The sequence below is a fragment of the Chelonia mydas genome, chromosome 21, assembly GCF_015237465.2.
Source record: "Chelonia mydas isolate rCheMyd1 chromosome 21, rCheMyd1.pri.v2, whole genome shotgun sequence".
Taxonomy (NCBI): Eukaryota; Metazoa; Chordata; order Testudines; family Cheloniidae; genus Chelonia; species Chelonia mydas.
This window is the reverse complement of record NC_051261.2, coordinates 9,351,250-9,372,030: the sequence shown is the minus strand read 5'-3', so window position 1 is coordinate 9,372,030 and position 20,781 is coordinate 9,351,250. Positions and strand designations below refer to the sequence as shown.

The 20,781-nt window shown below is 50.2% G+C and overlaps 1 protein-coding gene across 5 annotated transcripts in view; it reads left to right on the top strand.

Moving 5' to 3' along the window:
• FOXP4 (forkhead box P4) overlaps positions 1 to 20,781 on the top strand; it is a 138,430-nt gene that overhangs the window by 73,611 nt on the left and 44,038 nt on the right. For all 5 annotated transcript variants that reach the window (XM_037884875.2, XM_037884871.2, XM_043533477.1 and 2 more), the window contains 2 exons: positions 10,818 to 10,940; positions 13,388 to 13,474. In XM_037884875.2, coding sequence (XP_037740803.1) covers positions 10,818 to 10,940; positions 13,388 to 13,474 — 210 coding nt within the window. The remainder of the gene's footprint in view (positions 1 to 10,817; positions 10,941 to 13,387; positions 13,475 to 20,781) is intronic.

Below are 20,781 nucleotides of genomic sequence, written 5' to 3'. Positions count from 1 at the left end.
CATCAGTTAAATGGGGATAACCGTACTGCCCCACCTCACAGAGCTGCTGCGAGGATAAATACACGGGGAACTTGTGAGATGCTCAGATACTGTGGTGATAGGGGCCATATAAATACCTAAGAGATCTATCCAGAGAGACCATTCTGCATTTGTAGCCGTTTATACTCACACCAGCTACGCATGGTATAAGGTAATGAAGAATCCGTCTCATGTTCTCATCTATACGCAAAGTTCACTCTCTCGTTCTGATTCTCCATAGTATGTGTATATTGCTTGACGCTCTCACTGCAAGCCTGCTCTTGCCTCCCTTGAGTTTTACTATTGACTTGAAACAGCAGAGTAGATTCCAGGGGCTGTTTCCAGGCTTACGCAGTGGGGTTTTAAATTGGGAGTCGCTCCCCGGAGGTCCGTGGCGTTATTGCAGCATAATATTGGAATCCAGGTACGAGTGTTTAAAGCCCTCGCTGTTGCCTTTTAAAACGGAGTCGAGACCAAATAAACTCCAGAGCCTGAAACGCAGGCAGCCGCTTCCTGCAGCCCAGCTGGAGATGTGTCGGCCTGATGCTTTCTTGGGAGCCAGCAAATATAGTGATGGGGCTTGGGCCGGGGCTTGCTCTCAAGTGGGGTGGGTGTATCTGGGGGGGATTCGTCATTACAATCTGTTGTTCTTCTAGTCCAAACTCAAAGTGAAACGCTTTGGGGCCATCTGCCTGCATGGAGCAGTATCCCAGGTAGAGAGTAGATGAGAATGTCTGCGCTATAGGGGGGATATATGGCTTGTGTGTCTATCATGGTCCATCCACTTAAAGAAAAGCCATTGTAAGGTTGGTGTTGGCCAGGTATTTATTCCCTTTCCTCGTCTAGCTCGTCCCATCCCCGTCGCAGACCCACTTGATGTGTGATGTGTTTTGTTTTCGGATTCAAAAAGGAAGTTCTTAAAATTATCTTCATGTTAATCATGGGGTTTGAGTTCCTATCGTACGGTTCCCTGAGCTGTGTGGCCAGCATACATGCTTTCAAATGAAGCTTGTGTGTGTGTGTATGTATATATAATATATAGTGTGTATACCTAAATACACACCTTGATTGTGCAGCGAGATGCACACAGTAGGCCCATGTGCTGTTTTATGGTCCCACTCCAGTAAATGGGATTCTGGCATCTGCATGCAACAGATTACAGGATCAGGGCCGTAGCGGTGCAGCTGGGTTTGCTCTTCTGTGTTAGCTTTTCGACTGGGATATACGGGAAAGGGTTTAGTTGAGCAAGAAAAGTGACTAAAGACCTTTCTCTCTAAATGCTCTAACTTACTGTTCCCAGCTTGCTCATTATGTTGCCTGACCCTCTGGGCTTCATGTAGTTTCCCAGCTTCTTGGAAATATGCTCCTATGATTAACATTGTTTCTAATTGAAGCTGAAGATCTGTCCATTAACTCTTTGAGGCTGGGCAAGTTGTGGGTTTTCTAATATTCCATGTGCGAGTGGGGAATGGCCCCAGCCCTGACTTGTGAAGATAAATTGCATCTCTCAAGCTTCAAACTTTTGTGTCTCCTGAGATAATAAGAGGATTCACTCCCTACGATCGTGGAATCATGGGTCCCCACCACCTCTGCTTCTCCACTACTGCAAGGTTCCTGTCTGGGATATCAACTCCAGGAATGAAGGGGGTCTTTAATTTCCTCCTTCATTGAGTTTCGGACTTCCTTTATGCTGCTCCAGTAAGTCAAACTCCAAGCAAGAAGGCAGTTCAGCCAACATAGTCATTCAGTGTGCGGCTTTCCCCTGTTCTGCTTCACTAATGAACCTCAACCCTGATCTGGAAGGAACGTTCTCTTCTGGGTTGCAAAGGAAGGTTTATTTTTCACAATGCTCATTCAGTCCTGAAATCTCTTTCCTGTAAGAATCCTGCCTACCAGAGTCTGCTCTGTGACGCCAGTGTAAATCCCATCGAACGCCACTGGCTTCCGTGAACTTGCTTCAAATTTATACCGAGACCAGAACTTCCCCTTTAACATGAGACTTGTTTTCCACCCACAGACTGGTTATTTCCCCCCATCCCCTGCCGCCCTCCCGTCTCCGGCACGGTGGGATTACAGCCAAGACAGCTCAGAAAATCACCCTTTCATCCCCCTCCTCCCGCCGATTCTGTTCTCAAATCAGAGATACAACGTCAAGGCATTTGTGAAAGGGCCAAAGCGGTTTAGTAAGCAGTTTTGTGGAATGGCAGTGGACCAAGGAGTGCGTCATTCCCTTCTTAGCTCGCTATCTGGCAGATGCCAGCTATGACACATAATACAGGCCATTCTTGGAGAGAAGAATCCAGCAGGCCAGGCTGCCCGGGCAAAGCTTTTGTGGTGGTTCTTGGAGAGTTAATATTCAGAGAGAGGAAAAAGTTCAGCTCCCAGGGAAGGGAGGCATTAGGGTGGCTGGAGATAATCCTGAGTAGGAAGAGGCGTGGTGGGAGCCATTGAGCACTGTGTAGGCTTCCAAATGGCCATGCTGGTTCCTTCGCCTTGATTTGGACCTGCCACGTTACCATGGTATGCCGTTGCTTTTCTATACCGCCCACGCTGCGTTAGGTGCTGTACAAAGAATAAAACCCAACCCCATGCCCCAGTAATCTCCTACTCTGTTAACATCTACCACTACTTAGATGCAGGACAAGGGGGTGGCCATTAATGCCAAATGGCACACTGCCTTTATGTGATGGGAGAATCATTCAACCTGGCTGGGATTTGAGACCCTAGCGCTCTATCTGACCGATTTGAGCATTAACCCCTTGTGCCCCAGCAATAAGCGGTTTATTTTTCTCAGTGCTGATCTTTCTAGCAAGAGTTCGTCTCTGGTTTGAACGTGGTAGATGGCTCATTAAAGCCCTATGCCTAGAACACCAGGAGCCCGATGGCTGAGATTCCGGCTTAGCCACATCCCTAGCTACTGGTCGTGGCCCTCGCAAATGAACGCCCGCATGATGGGTGTATTGCGATAGCTGTGCGAGCGAGTCATGCTTTGGCAGCGTGGCTCCTGTGATTGTGTCTCCCATTAAGCCTGTCCCAAGCGGTGCGTTAAAGGGCTCTGGGTTAAGTAAGCTGTTCTGCATCCATGTTTTTAGACGTCCCCTGGGTACGTGCTGCTCGGTTCACTTTCCTCTTTATCATCTCAGATGCCATTAGGCGCCTTAGCGTGGCTGTTACCAGGCCTGTGGAGACAGACGGCTTGGCATGCATCTCCTGTGCACGGATGGCAGTGGCAACCAAGACATTTGTTCAGTTTGAGCAGCTGGGAATCCAACTAGACCCCCGCGTCAGGAGCTGGTTGCGAACGATGCGGGGTGGAGAGGGTGATGTTACCTCTGCCGGTGCTTCTGTTTGCTTCTCCTCGCGCACCGTGATCTGAGGATTGAGGCTTAGCTCCCTGCGTTCTCATGCATGCCCCAATCTCGCCCAGACCCTTGGCCTCATTCTCAGACACACAGAGCGGGCGCCCCCAGCAAACTGAAAACCCTTCATGTCTCTTCACTGGCTCTCTCAACGGCCTCACGGACACGCTGGCTAAGATTAGATGCTCGCGGAGCCCCTCATAAGAGAGTCCTGCGTCCGAGCCCTTTTGGGGACAACTCCACATCGCTCATCTGCCTCTAGGTTTGACATGAGGATCATGGTTTCCTGGGGAAATCTTGGTTGTGGTGTGAGGTAACCCTGGTAGACAGTCCTGTTGCCTCGTCTAGTTTTATATTTTTTGTTTGATGCCTCACTTCATCTCTCTCCCTCAGTTCCTCATCTGTGAAATGGGGACAATACGCCCCCACGTTTCAGGGGCACTGACCCATTTACAAGGTGCTCAGGTACCTCTGTGATAGGGGTCATATAAGTACCCAATAGGACTGGGCGAAAATGTTTGCAATGGACAGTTGGGTTTTCGACTCAACTAATACTTTTGTGGAAGTTTTCCACTTTTCATAGAAAATTGTGACCTTTTGGTCAACAAACCTCAAACTTCTGGTTTTCACCTGAAAATCTGGGGGAGGGGGAGGGAGGAGGAAATCTCCATGTTCCGACCAGCTGTAGTACCCGGACCCATGGTGCCCTGAAGGGACTTGACGTTCGCTAGATAACCTGAGCCAATGGTTCAGCGAGACTGGAACCTCTCCCCTCACGTAATGTAAGACCTGGAACGAGAAATCTTCAGCCTCCAAATACACATCTTGCGGGAACCAAAGCCCAGGTACCTCTCCGCCCCCACTTTTCAAGAAGCCACAAGAACCGTTCCCCGTGTCAGCTCGGCGTCGTAGCGCAAAGGGGAAAGCCATTTAAGGCAGACAAAGGTTGTATGAAAATATAATTCTGCTTTTGTTAGCAGCCATCAAACTCTAAAAGGCGCCGCTTTTGTTTTCTTGTAACGTTGTGAAAACCTCATGTCGGATCGAGAGCTGCGGTCCTCACGACTAATCGCTTCTCCTTTGTGTTTTTAGATTATAGGGGCAATTAGTGTTGTCAAAACCTCTGGCAATTCTCTTTGCTCTTGACAGGGTGTCAGTCCGCCGGGCGAGAAATGGAAGGTGTTATAACTCTCCGGTAATTAGAATGCCTCCGATTTGAAAATGCCAGCAAACGTGTATCAAATAGGACACGCTGCGTGGTGGTTGGGGCGGGGGAAGACGTTTGGATGGGGGATGCAGATGAGCGATTAATTACAGGCTCTCATTCCGAGCATGTTGCCAGCTGATGAATGGCAAAGGGAAATTAGAGTGAGGCTTGGCTCCGCGGGAGCGGGCACGGACTCTGCGCTCTCACTTATCCTGGTGCCGCCATTGCATGGATTTGTGTCTCTAAATCTCCAAGTGTCCCACTGCTGGGTGAGAGAATGCCCAACTGGTCAGATCATCAACCGGGCTAGGAAGAGTGGTGACAACAGCTTATCAAACTGGTCATCTCATTTAATTCCTAGGGGAACAGATAGAGGAGACCACCTCTACCGCGAAGGCTGTTTAATGGCTGCCTTGCCCTGGTAGCCAAAGAGCCTGGACTCCCCATTTCAAGGCAGTGGCTTTGCCACGGCACGTATTGAGGCCTCCCTCAGTGATACATTTGGTCTGGTGACCAGTGTTTGCAGATGTCCCAATGGCGGGAGGGCTGTGCAGCTATTTGCAGGGACTAATTTAGCACTTTCTATTTGTGTGTGTGTGTGTGTGTGTGTGTGTTACCATAGCACCTAGAAGCCCCAGTCATGGCCCAGGACCCCGTTGTGCTAGGCGCTGTACAGACACAGAACCGAAAGGTGCTCCCTGCCCCCGGAGTGCTTGCACTTTTCCTCCCAGAGCGAGGAGGGCAGCAGTCCGGCTTCTGCCCAGATGAAGCGCTCCTGTGGCCTCGGTTTCCCAGGCTGACTTTCATCCAAGATGCCTCAGTTGCAGCCTCTGGGTGAGCATGCAACAATTAATAAATAACTTTACAAGAAGTCAGCTGAGAGAGAGAGATCTGAAATGACAAATTAAACTCCACCCACTCGGGACACCTCCCTCTAGCAAAAAGCCTGAGTAAATAGATAAGCCTTACAACCTTTCTCAAAGGTCGGCAAACTCCGTCTCAGTTGGTCCAATAGGGTGGAAGCAGAGCAAATTCCATGGAGGGTGGCCTCCTCCATGAGCCCTGCCAGCCCCAGCTCCGCCCAGCTGCTGAGATGAGCCTTAAGGGAAGAAGCAGGTCTCTTAAGTAGGTGGGATCCATATTGTGGAGATCAGGCCTGGGTTCTGTTTCTAGCTCTGGGAAAAAGTGTGCTGGAGTGATTAGAGCTGGGAGCCAGGACTCCTGGGTTCTGTTCTCAGCTGCGCCGCGAAGTGACCGTAAGCAAGTTGCTTCACCTCTTTGTGTTTGTCAAATGGGGCTAGCGGTTACCTGTCTCTGAGACCCTTGATTGCAGACAGCTCTGTAAGGACAAAGAGTTACTCCCTAGGTCCAAGGCAACACCTTCAGATATACCTGCAAACACGTAACAGGTCCCGTGTTGCATAAAAGAAGCACGGGTTGCTGAGAATAAGCAAGCCACCTTGCTCTCCAAACTCCAGCCCTTCCTGCTCTACTCATGAGGGGCTGGTGGTTCTTTGCAGCACCCTGGCAGCACAAATCCTAATGAACACATGTCCGTCTCTGTTTGAAAAGGGGCCGGGGGGAGGGCGCACATCAAATACCCTCAGCCGCAGTCCCTGGAAGAGTTAGGCTCCCTTCGTCCCAGGGCCCTTTCATGGTGGGGAGGGGAGTTGTAGTCTGCAGTTGATATGGCCTCGGGCAAGTTAAAAAGGACTTGGGGGGGGGGCCCTCATTCATTCGTGGGGTTAAACAGTGTAAATGGTGGTGGTTGAGGCCAAGTGCCTCCTACAGGCAAGAATAGGTTACTGCAGCTCTCTCACGGGAAGGTTGCCAGAAATGTTAACAGTGCTGGGGAGCAGCTACTTAGCAGTTAGGGGCCTGTGCTTTATTTCAGCTGCTCCCTGCCTCGCTCAATCTCTCCCTACAAGGCTGGGATCAAAGTAGGAGGTAACTCACCACCAGCTGGAACGGAGATCTCCTCTTCCCATGCCCCACGCGTGCTCTGCCTCCAGCAGGACCAGAGAGCGAGGAAAATCTTCCGCCTGATTTCGCCCCCCCACCTCCTGATAACCTAGCCCTCAGCTATCGCAGGGTCACTCTGGCTAAGACCAATCTAGCGTGGAGCCTCCTTGGAGAGGCAGGCTTCCCTGCTGTGGGCCTGCCGAGGTTCCCTGCTCTCATGGTGACGGAGAGCATCTAGGAGAGTTGGTTTCGGTGGAAGAGGTGTTCTGCAGACGTCCAGGGAGGGCTCGTGCTGCATGCAGTCCCACGTAGAGGCGAACGGAGCAGGGTTAACGTGGAATGTACAATAGCTTTACATTCCATTCCCAGGTGCTGATTTCAGCTCACCCCCTGGGCCAGCATTACAGGGTCAAACCCCTGGAAACTATTCTGGGGTGATGTCTGCCCTCTGCATGGACATGGGGGAGGGTGATAGGGGGGCGCTGAAATTTTCAGGATCCGCCCCCCAATTTTTTCTGGCTCCCAAACTTGTCCGGGGCGAAAATCATATCCCGAGCAAATGCCCAGGATCTGACATCCAATATTACCCCAAATCACAGGGGGCGCATACACGTGCATGCTAACGTAACGGAAGTCAGCTTGGCAAGCTCTCCTAGCGCACCCGGTCCTTGGCATGGTAATTACATGGGTTACTAATGTCAGCTGGAAATAATGGTTGGCTAGAGATGATTGATACGTTCCTCATGTCTCTGCAAAGCCTGATAACTTCTCCACGGTCTGATTTTTAGAAGTGTTTTGGCCACCAGTGTCCCCTTCCCTCCCCCTTTCTCTTTCCAGCTCTCTCTCTCTCGCTCCCTCCTTTACGTTTAGATCAGCGCCTAGAGAAGAGGAGCAGCACCCAGCACCTATGCTGTAAAGCCCTGTGCCCAGCTCGGGTGCCTGCTGTGAGTCAGATTAATTAGGACTGTGGTCCGTGGAGCACTTAAGTGTGGCTTATGGAGAGCTGGTTGGCCCATACGGTGCTGGCTCTTCCTCCTCATTTCTTAGTGACTAAATGATATTAAAGGAAGCTTGAAAAAGATCACCACTGGGGAGGGTGGGGGAACTGCATGGCAGCCAATGGGGAGGGGGGAAGGTCCACCAGAGAGCCTCTCAAGATGTGGGGCCCATACCGTGAATAAGGCCCCATGTAAATCACAATTTCACGGAAATCATGAAATTAGCCCAATTCTGTGCTGAGCACAGGGCCCCAATCCCTGCTCTGGGCTGAGCTAAGCCAAGACAGCTGACGCTGTGTGGTGAGACACACGCGCGCTCCCTGGGATAAGCCTGGCTACCACCTTCCCCACCCCCCTCTCCCCCCATTGGGATGGGGTCAGCCCATGAACCTCCCCCAGGAGCAGCCACGGGTGTTGGAAAAATTGCAGCAGTTCAGGGAGGGGACTCGGCAGCCGTGCGTATCCCATGAAACTCAAACAGTTTGAAGCTGCTTGTGACACGTAGCCTGTGAGCTAGAGTCCCAGTGGACTTTGCTGCTAGGAGGGGCTGCAGGTCAAACACTTGAAACTCAGGAAGAGCAATCTGTTCTGCGCAGGCTCTTGCAGTACTCCACTTCCCCCGCAGGGCCCCCACCCCACACGTGCCAGTTACCCATGGACATCAGGTGGAAAGGAAAGCCATTTTTTCCTTCTGCCTCCACATCAGACTCCGAGCAGCTCGGCTCAGGCAACCCCCAAGGGGGGCGCGTTCGCTGCACGTTGGTCGCAGGCTTCTTCCGACCCACTTCCAAGCTCCTGTGAGTGACGACGACCCCGTTTGGGAGCCGCGGCTGCTCTATTTCGGTCGTTCTGGAGCCCGCGCGGACAGCAGTATCCAGGACTGGCATCTCTTGATACCTTTCACATTGGGATCTGCTACTCAATCCCTTGCCCTTGTTCCCACCTCTTCCTGGCTTATCACCAGTAAGAACTTCTGCTCGCCTGGGGTCAGCGCTCCCCCTCCACCCCCCGTTGCAGCGGGCTTTCTGACCCGGCCTGCTTCCAACCGGCTATATTTTAATGCAGCTGCTAGAACCAGTTTGGAAGGTGAAGAGGTGACATTTGATTGACAAGCCCAAATGCCTCCCCTTTCTCCCCTTTCTTCTGGGGCCCCAAGCTTGTTAGGTGTGTTTTGTCTTAGAAGAGAATTTAAGCAATGAAGGGGAAGGCGAGGCTGGGGGAGTGGGAGCGGGCACTGAACTTACACTAGAGCTGTTGCAAAAGCTCTGGGTTGTGGGTTTTCGCCCCGAGTTGTTGCCAGCGTCTTCCCTGAATGCTGCAGCGCAAAGGCAGGGTGAGGAAGAGACGGTCCGGGCTGTGGGCCCAAAAATGGGATGTTGGGACTCGACACCTGAGCAGGTGACAGCAGTTCACCTGGGAGAAGCCACGGGCCTCCCTCCCCATTTCTCAGAGCCATCCTGTCCTTGGATGGTCCTGCAAGCAGCCCCCGGCCTTGGTTTCCCTCTTCTGGGCACTTGCAGTTCCCTTCTCCCAGGGGGCTGATTGCCTGCCCGCAGTCTCCACTGTATGTGAAAAGGCAACCCCCCACTTTGACTGCCCTCCAGCAGCGGCATTACAAGCATGCTTGCCTCAGTTTCCCCTTTCTTGCAGAGACCCCGGGAACTCCACACAAGCTTTCCCCTTATAAAGAGCCCTTTTCAGGAGTAATTTTTTATAAGTCCCATGACCATAGTCCAGATGTCCTCAGCACGGACCAAACGGTACATTTACTTATTCTCAACTCCCAACTGTCCATCGAGAGGCCGGGTACAGCTCCAGCATCTTACCATGCCTCACCCTAGCCCCTCTAGCTGGGGTGCTTCTCCACCCTGTTATATTCTCAGGCCTGGCTCCAGCTCTCACCTGGAGACATGGGTGGGTTCACCCCTCTACCGTTCTCCAGCCTTTAGCCCTCCCTGGCCTCCGGCTCCAGCTTTTTGAGTCAGGGAGCCACCAGACCCTGTGGACTCTGGGTTCTGGACTCTCCTTCAGGGCACCCCAGTCCCCTGCCTGAGGACTGTGAACCCCATTGCTTTTGGACCGTCTCTTGTAACGCTTAGGGCAGCCTTACCCTAAATGGCCTAAAATAAGATCTGGGCAAGGTTCTGAGTCCCCACAACTTCCTTTGGCTGGATGGGATGTAGCTCCCAGAAGGTGCTCAGCATCTCACAGGATCGTGCCCACTGTGTGCACCACATTCTCTCCAAATCGTACGCCTTGCAGCTCAAGAATCTCCGCCCCTGCCTTCCCGTTGCAGCTGCCTCTAAGCTAACACATGCTGTATTGCAGCAGTGGGCTAGAGAAGTTCTGGCTGCCGTTCTTAGCAAAAAGTGCCATGGGGACCCTAGAGATGAGAAAACCTCTGACCCCTCTCCCCCATGGCTTTTGAGATTCAGATAAAATGGAGTCCGGATCCAAACCAGACATGGTTTCGCTTTTGCAAAACCCAAACCTCTGCTGGTTCGAGGGCCTGATTTTAAAGATACAGAGCATTGATTTTTTTTTGTTTTTTCCTTTTACAGTCGGATTTATGGGTGTGCAGTGCCTCTGAAAATCGAGCCTTTAGGCAATGACATCAGTGCTTGCAATTTTATCTGGAGATTCATGACGTTTGCTTAACACCTCGGCTCCTGGAATCACGTGATTACATGAGAATCTCCGCTTTCATTTAAAATACAAGTAGGATTGTAGCCTTCATGGCTGTGGAGAAAAGCTTGAAAACATGACCCCCTTAAAGGCTCAAAACCAAGAAGGGAAATACCCCTTCCCCAAGAAAAAAAAAACCTATATATTAAAAATCTCATGGCTCTTCTGGAACTAACTTGTAGCTTTTGAATGCTTGGTCTTGGTGATGCTGGCTACGTTTTCAAATCCTCTCTGCTAGCGCTGGAGCGCTGGGACCCAAACCAGTTTTTGAGGGGTTTTGGAGCCGGGCTTAGCAGCCCTATATTGAGGGGGCATCATTCAGGGAACAACCCCGTGTCTGATTTGACTTCAAAGTGGGTAGGACGTTCCTAAAGCATCCCCAGGCCCAGCCTACCAAGTCTGTGGATGATAGGAATTTGGGGGAGGATTTTTAAGGGCCTAAGACGGCGGGAAACTCTGTTGCGGCCTTAACGAGGGAGCGATCGCTAAAGCGGATCGCGACGGCGCTTGTAGCCGTAGGTGAGAACTTCCTCCTGTGAGCTCAGCGTGGGGTTGTGTTTAACGCGCGCTCGCTCTCTGTCTCCGCAGGTCCCCGTGTCCGTCGCCATGATGTCGCCTCAGATGATCACGCCACAGCAGATGCAGCAGATCCTGTCTCCTCCCCAGCTCCAAGCTCTGCTGCAACAGCAGCAGGCCATCATGCTGCAGCAGGTAGGGCCAGCCTAGGCCTCCATTTCTCCGTCTGCCCTGTGAGGCTGGCTCACTGAGCTCCGCATCCTTGCCCCATGGATGCAAATAGGGTCAGCACTGGCCAGCACTCCACACCATTCTCTCCAGTGTCATTGGCCTCTGTGTAGGGTGAGCCTGGGGCCCCTCTAAGGCCGTCCTGCAAGCAGCCTGGCCCTTTCCCTCTCTACGGCTGTCTCCAGTCCCCCATTTTGCTTGCCCTGGGGCTCCCAACCATGTTGGCACCATGGAATGGGAAGAATTGTAATTTATCAACCATCCCAATGCAGCTGGATTCTGCTGCAGAGTCAAAATCCCTACAACAGCGTCTACATTAAAACCTGTTCAGGGTTTGGTTTTCAGTGAGGAGAGGCCTGAGCCAAAGCCCGATGGGTGGGAACGTTTGGATCTGGGGTCAGGCTTTGTGGCTCGCCCCAGTCTCTCTCGTGGGCCCCGAGCCTCAAGCTCGACTCTGGACTCTCCCTGAGTTGGGGCAGGTTTTTTGGATCTGGATCCAGACCCAGACTTAGCAGCTGAGGTTCGTTCCTCGGAGTTGAGCTTTCTCTGCATTCCAGAACACACACACACACACACACACTGCAAAATGAGTGGAAAAAGAGGGGTGGGAGGGAAAGAACTCCAAAACACAAGGACTTGGGTAAACATGTCCAGCTGGGGGAGGAAAGGGGAGTAAGAGAAATCTCACAAGCATCTTCCACACCCTTCTCTTGCCTTCCCTACCTGTTTACTCCAAACACGCTGATAAGGATTCAAGGTTGGCCCCAGGGAAAGAACAAAAGGTAAACACTAACCTGGGTGGAGTCCTTCTCAGAGCCTCTTGGGAGCCGGATAAAGAAACATGTTTGACTGCAAATTAAACAACCCAGGCCAGAATAGCTTGCATTCTCCACCAGAAGAAAACTAAACAGCACACCTCTCACCTCTTGACCCAATGTTCTCGGAACCCTGTTCAACCGAGTTCCAGAGACCTGGTTTTGATTGGCTTTCGGGTAAACAGCTTGGCTTTCCAACCCTGTTCCACAGACAGAAAAAGCAAAGTTACTGCTGTCAATCCCTGAGCTGATAAAGGTTTTCCAGCATCCAAAGGGGCGTTCAGCGGAAGCTAAGGCTTTCCCGGCTTTGTGGGCACTTCTTTGTGGCTTTTATGGAAAACAGATCCATCGGGAACAGTTTATTTGCAGACGGGAGTTGGGGGAGGAGGGAATCTTAGAGCTGGAATTTACCCCTGCCTGAAAATCCAAAATACGGAACAAAAGCACCTTTTATCAGATGATCTCAAAGTGCATTACAAGCATTAATTAAGCTTCCTGTGTAGTTATAATTGTCCCCGTTTTACAGATGAGTAAACTGAGCGGAAGTGGCTCGCTGGGGTAGAACCCGCGTGTCCTGGCTCCTAGTCTCCTGCCCCAACTGCTGCTAGACCACAGCTCCTTCCAAAGTGAGAGCAGCGAGTCTAATCTGGAGGAGGAAAAGCAGTAAGAGAGAGAAATATTACTCAGAAAGGCCAGGAGTGCAATCTCGAGGCTTATACCAGCCAGAGGAAAGGGGGAAGAGACTTTCCTGTAGCCCCCTCCCATCATCACCATAGTATTTCAGCCTCTCTGCCCTCACGCCATTATGAGTGAGTCACCTTTACTCATGTTGCTGTTTGCTCTGGGAACACGTCTCATTCCCATTGATGGGCTGTTTTAATTTGACTGCTGCTGGGGCCTGCCCGTCAATCTCGGCCACACCCTTTGGCAAAGGGTCGCCTGGGGCTTAGAGGGGGGGTACTTCTGCTGGCTAGGGCAGAAGGTTGGGAGTCAGGGCTTCTGGGTTCCTTTCCCTACAGTGTCACGAGCTGACGGTGAGACTCCACCTCCTCGCACCTCACTTCCCCCCCCCCAAAACGCAAATAATTAATTGCTAATACATACGATAATACTGAATTAAGTACATGTTTGTTGCTGCACTTAGCAAAATGGGGCCCTGACCCGGCTGAGGCTTCTAGGCCGTACCCTAATACAACCGATGATTAATAACAAGCGAGGCTTAATTTGTATATGTAAAGGGCTTTGAGAGCTTCAAGTGAAAGACACTTGAGAAGGGGGAGTATTATCATTATTTATTAATTGTGCATTTTAATTATCCCAGGGAGTCAATATCGATTGTGGGTCTCAGTTCTACCATGGAGTTGGGCAGAGAGCAGCGGACTGCCAGTGCTGTCTTTAAATAGCTGAAATGTTCTTTCACCTGACTTTAGGAGCTGGGTATTTTAAGCAAACCAACAAACATTGTGAGCCTGGCAGTAACGTGGCCAGAGTTGGCAGCCTTGTGCTGAACCCAGTTTAAGAACCTAAGTGGTTCGGCATGGGCAGGATCTTCCAGCTGCCTTCCTGACGTGTGCTGCTTTCTGCTCTCCCTCCCCTCAGCTGCAGGAATACTACAAGAAGCAACAGGAGCAGCTTCACCTGCAGCTATTGACACAGCAACAAGCCGGAAAGCAGCAACCCAAAGAGGTGAGCTCGCCCACGCAGGTTCAGGGCACAGACGCCGGCACAGATTGGAACGGGTGCAATCCGAAGGGGAGGAAAGGTCGTGGCGTGTGTAAATCCTAGCGTTTGGGGTAGCCCGCTGGCAGGCATGTCGGTGGAAGGAGGGGCCCAGGGGGTAGGGGCATATGGCTGTGGAGGTGGAGTGGATAAATGAGGTGCAATGGGGCTGGGAGGGTGGGGCAGCTGGACCTAGGCCACCTGCGACACCTTTTCTTGTGGTTACCCTGTCATAAAATTCAACATCGGGTGCGTCACTCTTAGCTCAGAGTACATCATTACCGGATGATGCAGCTATCAAATATGCATGGAGTGTCGGAGGTGATGAGGTCACTTGGGTGTGAGAGCCGCAGTGTCCGTATGCCGTGTCCAACGTAGGAACGTCTCTCCCGCGGGGAACTCGCCGTACTGCCCGACCCACAGTCAATGTTTTGCCGGAGGCTTCTGTGCTGAGTGGATTCTTAGCCGAACAAATTTCCGCTCTCTGTGGAATTCTGCTCGTCGGTGGCTGTCCGTCTCTGGCTGTGCGTAGGGTTGCATGTGCGTGTGCTTTTGTGCAAGTGGAATAGGTTCAACGGCCGTCAGCCCTGTGCTTCCTTCCCTTCATCCAGGAGGGATCTTTTCAAGAAGAGGAGAGGAAAAATCTTTTCTTTTCCGCTCTCCCCCGTGAGTCCTGAAGAGCCAAGATCTGAACCGCTGGAGTTGGAGACCATGAGCCATTTTCTCTTCCTCATATTAGCTTGAGCCAGAGAGGGAGAGTTGGGAAAAAACGAGGCATCAGGGAAAGGCTGAAATTCAGTGTGTTTGAGAGATGTCCCGTCCAATGGGTCCAGGACACGCAGGACTCTTGATCTGTGCCCACGCTGCACCTTGAGCATTAGCAGCACCCGCGTGTCAGCCTTTACCCAAGTGACAAGCACCACTGCGCTCAGGCGAGGAGTTTGTGTGCGGCCAGGCCTCAGGAGGAACACTTGAGTAAAAGGTGCAATGAAGACCAGGGCCTGGATGGGGTGGAGGTGACACCCTCATCCGGGTTCAGACTAGTAGTAGTAATAGAATGCTCTTGTATTTCTCGCCCTGGTGGAGGCGGCAGGTGCTGGGTATCTAGCACGGGAAGCCTGTTCTCCTGACACCTCCTGCCCAGTTTTGCAGGTTCGGATTAGTGGGGCTCAGACACCGGGGAGCGAATTATTCAATCTCTTGAGACTTCATCCATGGCTAGTGACAGTGTCTCCATTTCCTACCTTTTTCTGCATAGTGGTTTGGGCCCCTGTGAAAGGGACCAGAAGCATGCGGTGGGTGAGGTCATAGCAGCTGTGGGTCCCCCGATCTGGAGCACAAGCTCCCACAGGAAACCACCTTTCCAACTCTTGCTGGAACTCTTCCTTGTTTGTGGGGTGGGATGGGACATGTCTTTTGTTCCTTGATTGTGGCTGCCCACTTAAATAGCCTTGCTAAGGCTTGTCTAGACAAGGGGGAATATGCGTTGGTGTTATCTACTACCTCTAACGTGCTGTAATGCAAAGGGAGGCAGTGTGGTCTAGTGAATAGGGCTGTGGATTGTGCCTGAAGCGACCTGGGTTCTATTCCTACTCTCTGCCTGCTGAGTGACCTTGGGCGAATCGCTTCACCTCTTTCTCTCTCTCTCTCTTTCCCCATCTGTAAAATGGGCATAAGGACTTCCTTTTGTATAGCACTTGGAGATCTGCAGATGACAAACACAGCATAAAAGCTTGGTAGGTATTATTAATACAGGCATGCTGAACTACTGAAAAATGGATCTTGCACTAGTGTGGTGAAAACTCAATAAGTTAACAGGGTAAGTCACATCCGTATAGCACATCTACACTGTGCATTTGCACCAATATTACAGTGCCATTGCAAAAACCAAACAAAATCCCCAGTACAGATGACGTGTTGAACTTGTAATGTTTTGATGATAGATGTGGTTTCCACAGAATACCTGCTGTTTCATCCCCCACCTCTTGTGAGTACAGGTATGTCTGAACTGGAAGCGGGGAAAGAAAAAAAAAAAGAAAAAACCATACCCGCAGTAGTAAGTCTGAGAGCCCAGATCAGCTGACTCAGGCTCATGGGGCTTGCATTACAAGGCTAAAAATAGCAGTGTAGACATTCCCACTTGGGCTGGAGCTCCGGCTCTGAGACCCGGCGAGAGAGTTGGTGTCGGAGCTTGAGCCGGAACGTCTGCACTGCTATTTTTAGCCCCGTAGCCAAGCCCCACAAGCAGACTTGGTTGACCCGGGGCTCTGAAACTCTCTGCCATGGGGAGCGGGTGTGTTGACAGTGTAGATGTACCCTAAGAGACAAAGGGCCCTTCAACACCCCCATATTGAGAAAATCAAAGTTTTTGCGCACACAAAAAATCATTTTCAAAATCAGGCCATTTTGCAGGGAGAAGGGAAATCAAAAAATTTCCACCCACTCTAAACCTGCATCTTTGTTCTATCTGATAAGAAAGCATCTTAAGGTGATTGCAGGATAACTGTGTCACCAGGGCCAGTAGGTTCCTGTGTGCGGATAAGAATCCTATTTGTCTTCATTCCTAGAATTCCCCTATCTATCTGGACTCACTCAATCTACCCCTATCTGGAGTGACAGCAGACTTCAGTTGTCTCATTTACTCCAGTTGATGCTTTAATCCATTAAAAGGCCCCTAGTCTCTTCTAGCTTGAGGACACAATCTCTAAGAGTGGAAGAAGTGGAAAGAGAACAATGGTCAGAGGCGTAGGAAGGTGTCCATGTTAACCTAGTTTCATTGGGCCAAAAGCATCCTCGGAATAATACCCATGGAGGCGATTGCCCTGTTGCCTTCTGTGAAGAGGGCTTTTCACTGTGTGTTCTTGGTCATGCCAGGCACCACTGGCCTACGCAGTGCAATGGTATCCCCTGTAAGCACTAACTCAATGAGAATGGGCAGAGGTCCAGGAAAAGCTGACCTGCCTCTCAGGAAGGTGTTTGCTGACAGCTGGCATGGACCCTGTTTTGGCAGTGATCTTTCTGGAGTTGAAAATTTAGAGCCACGTGCTCGTGTCTGAATGAAAACTTGAGGGGAAAGACTGATAGCCTGAGAAATCAGCTGGACAATGGAGTTGACACATGGCCGTGCCATCTAGTGTCCAACACCAGCCTAGATACAAACACCTGTAAGAGACCCAGTGTGGACACCCCATTGGTGAAGATGCAAAGTTTGTCTGCAATCACAGACCACCACAGATGTGAGATGAAGCCCTCCCCACGTGCTCCGTGCAGGTGGTTCCTGTATGATCAGGACCCAATAAAGTGTGAATATCCTCCCCGCTCCAAGAGGTCAGCCTATTGTGAGTTAGGCCTTGTCTACACTAGGAGGCTTTTACCAGTATAGTTACACGGGTATAGCAATCATGGCATGACCCTCTGCTGTTAGATCAGTTTAAAAATGCTTAGGCTGGTATAGTTTGTTGATCTGTTGTGTCTGTGGGCTTTTACCAGCACGGCTAATCGAGTAACAAATCACACATAGCTACGCCAGGAACATCTGTAAGTGTAGACGAGCCCTTACTTTTGGGGATAACTTCTCCTTGGCACTGTTTGATGTCAAATGCCAGGATCTGGCAAGTTGCTGGCTTGCTGGGGCCATCCACTGAGTATTGCTATTCTGTTTATTCCTTTATATTTCCCTTAGTCCCCGTCTCTCATTCCATCTACAGTAGAACCTCCGATTTCCGAACCCCTCGGGAGTGGAGGTTGTTCGTTACTCTGCAATGTTTGTAACTCTGAACAAAACGTTACGGTGGTTCTTTCAAAAGTTTACAGCTGAACATTGGCTTGATACAACTTTGAAACTTTATGCAGAAGAAAAATATTGCTTTCCCTTTATTTGTTTTTTAGTCGTTTACATTTAACACAGTACTGTACTGTATTTGCTTTTGCGTTTTTTGTTTGTTTTTTGTCTCTGCTGCTGCCTGACTGCGTACTTCTGATTCCAAATGAGGTGTGTGGTTGACTGGTCAGTTAGTAACTCTGAGGTTCTACTGTATCACTACTATTCTGGGGTGTGTTTCTTTGCACGTGCTGCTTTTATTCTGTCTAGTATTCGTTTACTCCACAATCTATCGGGGGGGTGGGGTGGGGAATAAACCATCTCAACTTGCCATATTTGAGATAAAGCCACTATTATCGGCCCATTCAGATCTGCCTGGCACCTTTAAACTGTTATTTCTATTGCGATAGCACCAAAGAATCCCAAGCAGGTGTTGGGCTCCCATTTTACTGGGTGCAGTGCAAACAAATGACACACCGGCAGTCCCTGCCCCAGAGAGCTCTCAATCCAGGATTTGGGCAAGATGCAATGGGGTGGGGGGAGCCTTTCAAAGGCACACAAAGGGCAGTTAGGTGCCTGACTCTCCAGATTTCTCTCTCTCTCTCTCTCTCTCTCACACACACACTCACACACACTCACACACAGTGGATAAAAAGACAAAGTGGAGAATTTAGTGGTAGGGGGTTATGGTTTGTGAGTCCTATACAGCATTGACATTTTATTCCAGAAGGCCACTTTGAAAGTCTTCTCAGAATGATTGAATTGTTAAATGATTTCATGCGTATTCTGTGTCTCTGAGGTTTGTTTCTCTTTTTAAAAAAAAAGGCCAAAAAAAAATAGTTTGTCTTTCTGTAGTATGGACCAAGGCTTGTTCTGGACTCCTCCCACATTTCTGTGCCTGGATGACAAGGGGTGTCATCCACTCGATAAATTGCCTCGATAAATCCACTCGATAAATTGATTCGATATTGAATCGATAAATCCATTCGCTCTCTCTGAAACACCTGACACTGGTTGCTGGCGGAGGACAGGATACTGAGCTAGGTGGACCATTGGTCTGACCCAGCATGGCCATTCTGATTTTCTTATGTATAAGCCACACCTTCATTGGCATCTGTGGGGAGCTTTTTGTCAGTCTCCTGCATGGGGGTTGCTTTTGGGCCGTCTCTTGGTATGGCGAGGCCATGGGAATATATGCCCCGGAGGTCCCCATTCAGCAGTCCGTCCCTGTTCAGCAAAGCACACGCTTAACTTGGGGCGTCTGCTCAATTCCCCTTTGACTTCAGCAAGACTTGGGGTAAGTCTACACAGCCAAAGTTAAAGTTTTTTCGCACCCCTGATCGAAGAAAGTTTCAGCGCTGTAAGGGGCAGTGTAGGCAAGGCCTTAGAAGTGAAATGTGATTGAGTGCTTTACTGAATGAGGCTGTACTGAAGTATGTGTCTAAACGCTTTGCCAAAGTGAGGCCTTAGGGCCTGAGCCAATGACTGACCAAATCAGTGGAAAGACTCCCATTGACTTCAATAGGCTTTGAATCAAGCCCTTAAAGGAGAACCATAGAAATGTAAGGCTGAAAGGGACCTTGAGAGGTCACTAGTCCATCCCCTTTATTGTTGTAGCATTGACCTGCAAGGTGGAGGGGTCAGACTTGATCCAAACTACGTCCTGGTGGCTGAAATATCCAGATACGCTCAAGAAACCCAAGAGGCTTAAATCTGCGTTTCCCAGAGCATCTTTTCCCATTGGCCGCAGACATTATATTGCAGTGCCTCTACTGAGCTCTGACAAAGGGCTCACCTAGGGATTTACTTAGTTTAAAAAGCTGCTTATTGATTAATGATCCAACAGGAATCAATGCCTTGTTGTTTTCTAAGGATTCCTTAATTATTACTGTGTTTTGGGGGATTATTCAGTATATGCTAAGTAATCAGAGGGGTGCATGTGTGTGGAAAAAAGACTCTCCTAAACACCACTAAAGTACAGCCATGAAGCCTGCCTGCAAACCCAGCAAAGAGGTTTCCGAAGGGATCCCAATATGGAAAGGAGAGTTGTCGCAAGGAAAGGGCTCCGGACCAGTGCCCTGAGTGACCAACAAAAACAAGTTGTCTGGGAAAGGAAGAGCTTTGGAATTATGGGCAAAGTGGATGTGTGTTAGGGATACTTTGAAGTGGTCTGAGCACAAAGAATCGCAGCTTGGAAGTGGGCCTTGGGACCTGTTTCACGATCAACATACCATCTGGAAATGATGCAGTTCACTCTTGTGTACAGGGCCAGCACCAGTCCGATGCCTCACTTAATATGGCAGGCACCTGTTGTCTTACAGCTGAGTAAGTCGTGTGTAGGCCGTGGGGCAGCCCTCCTGAATAGGGATCAATTTCACAAAGTGAATTAGGTGGTTGCCATTAAAAAGTCAACATTTGCCAATAGGAAGCACTTGGTGGTAAATTGTGATAACACTGTTTGCTAAAGGAATAGGGAATAACTGCATTACTGCAGATATCGCCATGTAGTAGCTGTTGGTCGGTGCTGTCTCCTTCATGGCAACCATGGTAGTATTTAATTACGAACCCCACTACAACGCTTGTAAGCTGAGTGACTTCTTTCCCTTCAGTTGAGTTCATGGATTAGTGTGGCATGACTATAAGTTACCGACTTGTCTTCAGGTGTCAGGGGATCGGCGGGTGGGCATCTCTTTTTGCCTGGGTCTTTGTGTTGTACAGTGAGGTTCAGAACAGGTAGCAGCCTGCCATGCAGGAGAGTTTCAGATCTCTCCAGCCGGAACAGTGGAACCAGAGCATATTTGGAAACCTCCTGAAGAGTGGGAGAAGAACAGGAAAAGAGGAGGATGGAGGAGAGCGCAGAAAAGTGTGTAGCACTATATCCTGTCCAGGTGGATGCAGTGATGTGCCATGTATATCTCTTCCAGAGATCACTTGCAATGAGGTGGGGGATGGACCTTGGGAGTTTGAGGTTTGAACAAAGCAGAGTCTGCTGTCTCAACTTCCTTGTTTTGTACCAATGGGGTGAGAGCGAGCAAAGAGGAGTGGGGGGGGGGGTGAGAGAGACCAGGTGTGCACACTGGAAGAAATCGTGAGGTGACCCTGTTGTCCAGCTGAGTCAGGAGTTGGGCTGGATTTTCCACCTACCGCATTTGAAATAAGACTTAAGGCATCTTGTAGTGCTGACCCTCTAAGCAAAGCTCTGCCACCCTGGCCTGAGTAGTTTTATTTTCATGGGGTGGGAAATTTACATAATTAGTATCCTTGCCATGTTCCTCTTCCACTTGATAAGTGCAGGCAAAGCAGAAGTGATGTCCAGGCGGGTGTAATTTTCTTGCTGCTGTCTTTTGAAGCAAGGCTGCTCTAAACAGAGCCAGGGTACGGGTAAACCCAGCAGTCCCCATTGTTACAAATTTGGTCCCTTTGTGCTTCCAAAGAACTTGGGAGGGAGAGGGGG